Source organism: Pleurodeles waltl, chromosome 7, assembly GCF_031143425.1.
Source record: "Pleurodeles waltl isolate 20211129_DDA chromosome 7, aPleWal1.hap1.20221129, whole genome shotgun sequence".
NCBI classification, from domain to species: Eukaryota; Metazoa; Chordata; class Amphibia; order Caudata; family Salamandridae; genus Pleurodeles; species Pleurodeles waltl.
The window spans coordinates 564,883,868-564,895,103 of NC_090446.1; the positions used below are offsets into that span (position 1 = coordinate 564,883,868).

The 11,236-nt window shown below is 45.9% G+C and overlaps 1 protein-coding gene across 1 annotated transcript in view; it reads right to left on the reverse strand.

The window, feature by feature from the left end:
* LOC138304351 (ras-related protein Rab-35-like) overlaps positions 1 to 9,803 on the reverse strand; it is a 98,843-nt gene extending 89,040 nt beyond the window's left edge. Inside the window, exon 1 of the mRNA XM_069244327.1 lies at positions 9,156 to 9,803. Coding sequence (XP_069100428.1) covers positions 9,156 to 9,219 — 64 coding nt within the window. The 5' untranslated portion in view covers positions 9,220 to 9,803. The remainder of the gene's footprint in view (positions 1 to 9,155) is intronic.
* Between the last annotated feature and the right edge of the window lie 1,433 nt (positions 9,804 to 11,236).

Genomic DNA, 11,236 nt, shown 5'->3' on the forward strand with positions numbered 1-11,236 from the left:
TTCATTATTAAGCTCCTCCTTATTAGGATGCTTTTATCTGTCATTGGTGCGAAGCGTATCCTCTATTTGCTTCCGTGTGGCTTCAGATCGGCGAGTGGGCCGATAACATCTACTTTTGACCTCTGTCTCTGAACACAGAGCAAATGTGACAAGAATAAGACTTAAAGGCATCTTAATTGCTAATTCAGTTTCTGACACCTGTTCTTTGTCCACTCAGTGGAATCTAAAAATAGCTGGACCTCATAAAATAAAATTCAATGCCAGTGATGGAGTAGATTTGTGGAGCCCTGTAGCCCCAAGACATCTCTAGGCCATACACGGAGGATAAAGGAGTATAGAAAGCGGGTGGTCTGATTTCAAGATGAGGGTAGAAAACCCGCACCCTCTGCAAATGTGTCCAGTAAGATATGTAGATACTCGAAAGACCAAGTGCGAGAGTGACCAGAGACCTAATAATGGGAGGCCCGGCAAACCAGTTGCAATTACAGCATCCAGAATCACCAAAATAAGGGCTTGCGTAAATCTGTTGGGGGAGGGGGGGGGGAGGTTTCCTCCAGATTCTGAGACAATGGAGAATAACATGCAGTAATTCGTTTTTGCCCCGACTGTTGCATGTCTTTGCCATTTCTATGCAGTTTTTCCACCAAGGCATTTCTTTTAGCAGGATTAGTCCAGTTAAAAAAGTCCCTGGTGGCTGTTCAAAAACAAATCTTGTATTCTTGATGGGACTGTAAGCACTACTTTCGTGATTACCCAGGCACTGGGAATGAGGTGCGAAGAATTACATTAGGAAACAAGAAGGGATCACATCTGTTAAAATTCCAATTTTGGTTTAAAATCCCCACTGAGAGCGTCAAGGATGCTTTAAAATGACTCTCACCCACAGATCATCTGTGGCAAGCTTCCTCAGAGTCCTTCATCTAGAAGGACGGTGCATTTCTATGGCATCGACCTATTCAAAGAAGCACTTGGAAATGTAGGTTTGAGGTATGAGTTTTTATTCTAAAACTACTGTTGGAGTGCAACTTTTATAATCGGTATTAACATGAAATGCTTGCAATATAATGTGTAATGAAACCGCATAGAAAATGTGTATAGTACTGATGCACGCGTTTGAAATGTGCCCACGGGGAGTGGCCATCAATGTATACGATGATTAATGGAACTGACAAATGATGTATAAATAATGTACTAATATGTGACTTTATATTAGCATTAAGAGTTATGTATTAACGTTTTGCTAAATTAATCACTAGGCCTTAGTTAGCAAGGGTCTGGGCCCAGCTGCCGGTCTCATATTAAACTGTGTTTTTCATAACATGCAATGTGCTGTCTTTCTGAAGGACATGAAGCTGTACTTTTCCAGAAGCTAGAGATGTGTGTGTACTTGTAGTAAATTCTTTCTCATGGGACCCGACGTGTCCAAGGAGACATTCTTGCTGAATGCAACAGTGTAATTCGCAACAGGTGCAAGGTCGCCTGGACTAGGAGAAGACAATGGAACTACTGACTTGAGCGACAAGTGTAATTTTTCTTACCTGACATTCTACTCGATGAAAACGTCAATCACAGGAACCAATAAACTACGTGAGAACTGTCTTAGGTGAAGATTCTAGTAAGGTGTGTGATGGATTATTGGACAAAGATAACGATGCACCAAATATTGCCCAAAGAGAGATTAGAGACTTGTTCGACAGATTTGATATAACGGCGTGACACAAGAAATAATCAGCCATTACCGAGCCATTCTTAGCCATTCTTCCCCACCACTTTGATGCCATTACTTGCCATTATTCTTGATACTCTGAGAGACTTTAACTGTTTGATTCTTTAAACCATCCTCACTTCCTTCCTTGCCCGATACTTACTTCTCCTCCTTATGAGGGAAGAGTTCCTTCTTGCTATGCCTTGCTGAGACTTAGCTGTTCTATCCTGGCTGATGGCGAATCAACTGATGTCCTGAGGATGAAGACTGACGCTGTATGCTGACCCATTTGGAAGGGTAACTATATGACGATATACTGTAATTGTCTGTTTGCCTTTTCTCTCTAGGTACCAACTGCTCTTTTGATAGAGGCCATAGTTAGATGTTTTCTAAATTCATGTTGCTAAATTGTTTTGCATGAAGCCCAACATGCTGATGCTAATTCGAGGGTAGCTAAGGAGTTCACTAATATCGGATGCAAATAGACAAATGACTGAACTCTTGCTTTGTTGAATAACGTTCAAATGGTACTCTGCTAAAGTTGATTCATGTTAACGTCGTGCTTTGTTCTAATGTTCATGATCTATGCTCTGATAAAGTCTTACTCGAGTTGCCATATTGTAGTGGTTCTGAAGTGCTTACTGGTATTGAGACTAATAAACATGCTATTAGAGTGTAACCAATAGGGAATAAATATCCTAACTCTTACTAGATTTGTGTGGTTATTCATGACCGCGAGGTCAAGGTGTATGATTCTTATTAAAAGTTATTGATTAGCTTGACTGATTAGTTATTGTGAATATTGATGATGTTATTGTCTTATTGATCAACATGCTGAACAGATATCTCGTCCTGGGAAGTCTCCAAACGCGGTCAAAAGATTAATTGGCCTAAAACGAGTCCCCGTGTAAGTTAAATTATCAAAGTTGGGACGCGTTATCAGTTCTGGTAGCAGAGGTTGGTTTAGGCCCTTTGGGGCCCTAGGACGAGGGACCATTGTTTGAAAATTGTTTTGAGATAATGCAAATTGGAGAGATGATGTGCCCCCCCAAGTCCCAAATGACTTTCCCGGAATCTCAGAGCTTGCCGAAGTGAGCTGGGTATGTTATCGGCATTCTAGTAATAGAGTGAGCGACGTAGGGTTTGCGCTTGCACAGCTTATGCATAGCGCAGGTGAATTGTGAGAATTGTAGGCCAGGTAATGTTTTAGTAGGAGTGTGCGTACTCCGCAGTATGAGAGTAGGGAAGTCGGCAAACTTCATGCAAGTGTGGCGCTTTGTGCTAAAAAATTGTCCATGTGGTTGTTGGTGATGTACAGACTCTGCGTGGTATAAGAGTATATTGCCAAGTGTATGAGACACTTGGTTTATGTTGTAATTTGCACGGTTTAATAGGTAAATCGGGCGTGGTTGACGAGTCGTGTACGAGTCAATGTGAGTGAATGAAAACTTCGATGGAGATTTGGTGAGTTCTAAAGTGCACTAGGACAAACCATTGACAAGTTGAGAGTAGAATTTGCCGGTCAAATTTTGCTTGCGAGTGCTGGATCTGAGAAGGAGAGAGTAGCGGCAGAGGCTAAAAGTGAAATCTCTGTAAAGTTCTGAAGCAATTGTGTTACCCTTCCCTGTAGTAAACCGGCAAATTTGAGTTTTGTTAGTGCTTGCAATATATTGCATTAGTTTTGTGTGAGTAGAGAGTGAGGAAGACAAGACTTTGTCAGCCGCAGTGTGTGTGAGTGTGACGTCATTGGAGCCGCGCTGGGATAGGTCGGTTAGTGAGAAGGGTCGCGCACGGATTGGCAGCCGTCCGTGAGAGGCAATTGGTTGAGAAGGTGGGCGAAGAGAGTTCTGGGAATTAACCCCAACTGTGCCGCGGACAAGGTGATCTCGTCCAAGGCACCGGCTCCCCGGTGCCTTGGACTACATCACCTCGTCCTGCACCCGACCCACGGGGGGAGCGCCCACCCACACCCACCGGTCGTGGATCGAAGGGGAATCCCTTCCCCTTCCAACCCCGACCCTCCCCTCAGCAATCTGATGAAGTCAGCACGCTCACAGCGCGCTGACGTCATCAAGTATTGCCGAGGACGCACTGGAAGCCATTTGCTTCCAGCGCGTCGAGGGAAGAGGACTCAGAACAGTTGAGTCCTTCACTTTTTGGGGATTTGGGGAGGGAAAACAGAAATAGGGGAAAGGAAAGGGTTTTTCCCTTTCCCCCGTGCCTGTTTTCACAGGATTCCTGCTCCACGATCGCGGGTGGGGCCCGCGATCGTGGAGCAAGAATCCCCACTAGGCACCAGGGATTTGTTTTTAGGTTTAGTTTTGGGATTGACCCTTTGGGCAAGGGTCGCTCCCATTGGGGGCTATTTTTTTCCCCTATTTCAGCCCCCCCTGAGGGCAGTTCAGCTGATTTTGGCAAGGGTCGCCCCCTAAAGGGGGCACAGAGCTGTCGGCCAATTTTTTTTTACGCCCATCTGCCCCAAGGGGGCCAGAATCCACTTAGGCACTAGGTATCCTGTGTGTGTGTTTTGTGTGGGGGGGCGGCACCTTTGGCAAGGGTCGCCCCCCAAAGGGGGCACGTTAGTGATGGCCATTTCTGCCCACCTTGGAGGCAGATCAGCCTATTTTTTTTAGGCCTATCTGCCCCCAAGGGGGGCAGAAGGCACCAAGATGTCAGATTTTTTTTTTTTGGTTCCCTTTGTTTTTTGTGTGCTGGAGGCACCCCCATTCACCCCCTTTGGCAAGGGCCACCCCCCCAAACAGGATACAGAGCTGTTGGCCATTTCTGCCCCACTTGGGGGCAGATCAGCCTATTCTTTTTTAGGCACATCTGCCTCCTAGTGGGGCAGAAGCCCATTAGGCACCAGGGACAATTTCTAAGTTCTTGGTGGCAGGGTGTTTGTCAACTGGCGAAGTATTTGTGATTATAACAGTTTATTTCTTCTTTTTGTTCTAGTTCAAAGCTTTTGCTTCCTTTGCTGTGGATCCTTGCGGTTTTGGCAGTAGTTGTCCTGCGGTTTGCATAGTTGCATGTTTTAGGTAAGTGAAAGCAATTTACTCCAAAGGAAATATTTTTAAATGCAAGTCACATTTAGGTTTTATTGTTTCTTATTCTTATTTGTGGCTTATGCTAGCAATAAAAAAAAGAAACCATGCACACCTTGCCAAGGCCAGACTTATTGGCTTTGCCAGTGCTGATCTTCTACGAGCTGCTTACCAAGCGGGATGGCAGGACAACAGCGGCAAGACATCCAAGGTCATTTGCACTTTTATAAATTTTGATCATATCATATTTGTTATGCACCCACACAGCATATCACTGCCACCATAGCGAGGCTGGTGTTTTAGTAGCTGCTTCTAAATTTTAGTCCTAACTTCCAGTTTGGGTGTCTTATCTCTCACCCTCACTCACCACAAGGCCAGACAATGCATTCCATAACACAATAACCGCACTTCATAGTCATTACGCACAACATGAAAACACTTCCCACGAAGGCTCAAAGTAAAAACAATGCATTTCTGACCACACATCCTACAGAGTGTAGCTTGCTGTCCATATGGATATGCGCATCAGCACCCAATATGGGAGCAGAAAGCACTATATATGAATCATACAGTAAACAATCACCTCACTTTGAACTTTGCTACCACCTGTAGAATGCACTTAAAACGTGGCTGTCAGGCCCATAATATACTACCAGGCCTGGGACATTCTCTGGGTTATGGCATTTAATTATTTACAATATCTCCAAATACTCAGTCATGCTTGGGTCCAGCTTCGCCACACTTAAAGAATTTGCAGAGCCACTGAGCGGAGGGACCAACAAATATGTGCAACGGCTGCTATCTGATATGTTGCCTATGTGTCCCGTTCCTTCACTGACGTTTGAATTCTTTCTGATGATGGACACCACTGGAGGTGTGAACAGGTCTACCGGGTATTCACAGCCTCTACACATAGATGTGGACCTACCCTAGTGATGTGGACGTACTCTGTACAGTATGCTACCTGGGCGTGCCTCGTGCTTGTAAATGTGTGGGCCATGCTCTATATGCATAACATCTGCATTGTATGTGATACGACAGTACACTTTGGGGCGCTATCTTGTAGCTACACATAGGCCTGCCCCCACAATGCACACGAGTACAGACAATGGGCAGACATCCCTACGACCCTGCTGGCCACAGATCTCCTAGACAGCTAAGGACTGACCACAACCGGTTTGAATACTTGGCAGTTTTGTCCAAGCCTCTGCCCAGACTCAGATTAACCCTACTTGGGATGTCTGCACATCACTGTGTCCTTCTGTGGTTCCCCTCTCGTGTCCTGTGTTTGGAAGAGTTTAGAAATTACATACATTCTGCATCATCTGACCGAGAATTCATATTCCTGTGACCGGAGGCTGGCTGCTTTCATCCACCCAGGGAGTAAAGGTACAGGAATTACGTGCATCCCTCCCTGTGGTAGTTGCCAGTTAAGGAATTTGAGCACTGCAGACCCTTTTCATTTGCAGAGGCTCCCCTGATTTGAAAAACTAACACTGCTACCGCCTTTTGCCCATAACCAGTTTCCAGTATTTGTCTGGGCTATGAAAGATGATCAGCAAGCCAGCAGGGTGTGATTTCTGACCAGGAACAAAGCTGTGTGTGCATCTCTCAAGGCTGCGACCATGCCTGCTACCTGGGGAAACCTTGTAGCTGTGCCCGGCTGAGAAGATTTGAGTTGGGCTTCCCTGGAAGAGGATTGCTGCTGCCTGTCCCAGAGCGAACACAAGCAAGACCTGGCTGACATTGTCTGTGTAGGGGTTGACTTCAACAGATGAGCACGCCATAAAGCCAGATTATCCCTGGAGACCAGCAGGCCTTATGTGACCAACATCTTTAACGAAGTAGATCATCGGAGGTTTGAGGACATGCTGAGACTACTCAAGGACTACCTCAGGTTTACACTTGACTGGCACCTTGACTCCGATGGCTTGGTAGGAACACATTTCCAGACAAAGATCACTAATGCTTCCCTCACTTTATCCTAGGTCCCTTGTTGGATGAGGCTTGGCAACCCGACTGTGAAACAATTTGAATTACCTCTCTATGGCATACAGTGGACGCCCCTCATTAAAACACTATTCTACATGTCGCTACTCTTTATGAGAGATGGGCCCTTAAACCTCAGTCCCTCCACAGGGCCTAATTACAGCATTAAGTCTGCTCCTGGCATGATAAGAGGACAGCTGCTCTTAGCAAACAACTAAGGCCCAAAGATTTACAGAGAATACCAGGCCATAGGATAACATTGTCCATAGCACCTAGCTATTTTATCACTTACAACACCGTTCCATATAAGTGCTTCATAAACTGTATGGGGTTATATCTTAGGGCTATAATGTACTAGATGTTCTTAATTTTTATGTTTTCCTTCTAACTTATTTCCTTTCTTTCAAACAGTTTAAGTGGTATAACTCTGACTAGACCTGGTGTTCTACACTTCTTACCACCCCCTGAATAAGCTCGTCTGCAGTGCCAATCGACAGTCGAGGGTGCAATGGGAGTAACTTGGTCACGGAAGTGGAAGGCTCTGGGATGTCAGCGTTAGACAGTGATCACTGGTGGTCCCAAGACCCACAGAAAAAGGCCTAATTCCAGGATGTATGAGGGTGGCTTCACCGGTTGCATACACAAAAGAGGTTCTAAACTACATGCTAGAGTGACAAACTGCACGAACCTGTTTTTTGTCAATCGAAATATCACATATTTGCCTAACTGCCAAGAAGAACGTTCACCACAAGATCAGCATCTTCCACAAACAGGACTCTAGGCGGGCTCTTTATATGATTATACTATTGTAAAAAAAATTGACCTACAGATGTTCTGAAATTGTATTGAGCTGTTGAACGGCAATGGTTCATTCAAATACGAACGGCACACGATATTCTTTCTAAATAGCGTGTTCCCTAATATTTTCGCATCTAACGTTAGATGTCCTACAGCTTTTCAGTTATTATAAATGTATTATTACCGTATTACATATAATCTTTTAAGACTTGCAGCTGGTTTAAGGCCAGATGTGACTGTGAATGGCATTATTAAAAGACAGCTATCCACAAGAATCCTTGATGAAGCAAGCTTCAAGACGAGAGAAATCCAAAACTAACATGGCTCCCACTTATTGCTTAATTTTCTCACAACAGTTCAAACAAAAGCCTAATCCCATGTGTGCCTACTTAACGACCTTTGACCGGTCCCACTTGCTTTACAAAGTTATATATATATTTTTTTTACCACAGTTCCCTCGTAACAAGATTCGTACCGAAATTAATGACCGTTTAATATGACTTTATACCAACAGGCCACTTCAATATGGTGGCAGCATGCCGCGGTTCGGAAAGCTTCCACAAGAGGCTCCCGACATCATCCCTATCGACGAGCCCCGACCCACCTGAGGAGAAGGGGGTACGTCCCTTCGAACATACGACTGCACAAACAGTAAAATGCTACATGCTTTCCAACCGCTTTTATGCTTACATAAACGAGTAGTACATCTCGCCATTTAACTAACGTATTTCTTTATACCACAAAAATTGCAACGTCATGACTGTTCATTTTTGATAATTGTAATTACTTTGAAGATCATATTTTCAGCTTTGAAAAAGTCCGAGGTGCTAGCCTCGGAATGTGGACGAAGCGCGGAAGGTGTCGATGCTTTCGGTACGTTTGAACGACGATTGCCAGCATCACCTACATGACGTCTGTAACTTTTCAGTCGCTTCCACCGCACTAGCGGTATTGTACCAGGCCAACCCCGCACTTTTCAGAAATCCTACGTGCCTTTGGGTAAATCCTTTCTCTGTCAATACTTTCTGGTCCCTGTGACTGTGCCTCTCGCGTCTGCTTTCTAACCACAGACTTTAAATAGACTCCAGCTCGTTTCTTAGCCATACTTTTTATGTTTTTAAAGTCCAAGCGTGAGTTACACACTCAAGCAAATTTTTTTGTACTCAGTATGCTGGGGTTTGTTGTCCTAGTTTTTACCATGGAATGAAACACCTATATGTATCAGAATGGGAGGCAAAAACCGATGAGGAAGAATTACTCATGCATGGGCCAGGGAAACGTGAGTGCTCTGCTTAGCTCTGCTTAGCACTGCTTCCACTATGATGTGACCGTGTCATGCCCACCGAGCCTTCTTACCGCGTCACACTCACGCCGCATAATCTTTAGCTTTTAGACGCAGGACACCCAGTTCACAAGGGACAACATATGACCAAGGGTTTACGTAAAAGATACATTTCTTAAATGGACAAATTAAATAACATTTAAAACATGTTTTAAAGAAACTGAGATGAGCAGGAGTGACAGGATCAAAGTAATGTGAAAGAGAAAGTGAGCCGAGAGGTGAGATGAGGACGAAAATAAAGTGCGGAATTAAAAGTCTAACTATAACGTTCGCTCACCGGAATCTCCAATTATCAGCAGCTTGAAAAGATGGTCATAGTCCTTCCCGGCCGCCATCCCCATACTTCTGCTAAAGATGTCCCCGAGGCGCTGACAAGTCCAGAAAAATACAGGAATGCAGCCAATAAAAGAGAGATGTGGTGCCAAAGAAATCCGCAAAAACAAACACAAAAAACGCCAAGCCCGGCAGACCCGCCTCTGGCCGCAGAGGGCATTAAGAGGCGTAAACACGAGACCGGGAGGCTGTTCTCCCTCATGAGGGTCGCATACTTTCAAGGAAGTGGGACGGGCGCCTTCCGGGCTTTGCCCTCACGGAGATCATAGGGTTTCAATATGTAAAGTAGAATAACGGAAAACTCTCCCTTCTCCTCAACACTTCTGTGCTGTTCTCCGCTTCCTCGGATGACGAACAGCGCCGCGGGCACTGCAGGTTCCCCAACTTCTTAACTCTTCGCAGGGGGCGCTGATGAAAAGTGAGAGAATTCAAGGGTCCAGAGCCACCTCCTCTGGAACTCCTCCCTCTGAATCCCCCTCCTACAGACTACAGCTCCAGGGGTCTGTAATCCCAGGACCCAGCAGAGAAAGGGATAATCTTCAACCAGCTGCTCCTCTCCCTCCAGGCAGGAAGCTGGGGCTGCGGCTCACACACCCAAGCCCCGGCCAGCCTCCCGCCTCCTCTTCCTCAGCTCCCTCCTCCCCTTGGCTTAAAGCGACAGTGCAGAAGGACAGAGGTGGAGCCACGGCTGATAGGATCTGCTCTCCTCAGCGACATTCCACTCACATTCGTAGGTTGTGAACAACTTGCGAAATAAATTGTGTGCTGTATTCATTCACGATAATATCTGAAACACATATCCTAGCTGGCCCTTCCAGCGTTAAACAAATGACATAGGGCCACCAGCAGACCTTCCTGGGGCCCCTGATGGAATTCACACTGGAGAAACCCTCCCGCTTCCCATTATCAGTGGGTCCCGAGCCAACTGGAAGCTGAGTCCCTAAACCCACCTTCCCGGATCCAATCTTAAAGAGGCATCTTCCCTGGCACCCTTTGGAAGATGGGCCTGGGGAAATGGGCCAAACCATGGCTCCCTGGCGTAAGCACATCTGCCCACCGCCCAGGTCAGTGCTGTGGCATACCTGTGAAGGGATAGGGACAGCTATCCCTAGCTCTTCAAATGTACCCACCCTCAGATCCCCCGAGCACCGCAGTACCACTGTCCATGCTAGGGGTAAGAATTTAAGCCAATTTTTCTCCCGGGATAATGGATCCAGCCGGGGGACAGCCACAGGCCTCTAGGCAGGAAGAAGAGTGTGTGAGATGCTGAGTCCAGGCAGCTTAAATGGTGGTCATCCCATTGCCCTGCAGCTGTGCCCCACGGACCCCGCAACCGCCACCAGCCAGTTTATGTGGGCTTTCTGGAATCTGGGCTCTTACCAGAATTCAAACTCCCAATAGCAATTATCACTGTGCATCCCCCCTCCACTCCCCCAGCGAGCCTGCATCTATGTCATCTATCTACCAGGGACCACCATGCAGTGGGCACCCTTTGTTCCTACCAAGTACACTAGTCAAAGCTGGAGGAGCAGGTCAGATCCAGGGCAGGATTGCCTGAGTAGGAGCCCAACAGGCCCCCTTACCTTGGTCTAACCTCAACTGAGGAAGCAGGTACGTGTGGTTTGGAGATTCATGCACCACAACATTACCTTTGAGGTCCATTGTAAACCTCTGTGTAATGCCACAAGTGGAAAAAATATCCATCGATCTGGTTACCAGCATTTTATTATCTGTGGAGCATTACAAGCCCTTTTGGTATTTATTGGTAGCTGCAGGCGTAATACCTACAGGTGTAACTGTAATACTGCACCCACCTGTTGCAAATTGTAATAGATTAATGACAATGCCCACCAGAAACAATGTTTCTGGCACTTATCTCCCAACATGTTCTGAATATTTCAGAAAGAGTGGCCAGTTAATGTCAATATTGGAGCCGTCATTTCTGCAATATTTTCTGGATAGTTTCTAGTTTTGACAATCTCTGCATTTAACTGCTGGAAAGGGCCAATACAGGACGTCAGACCC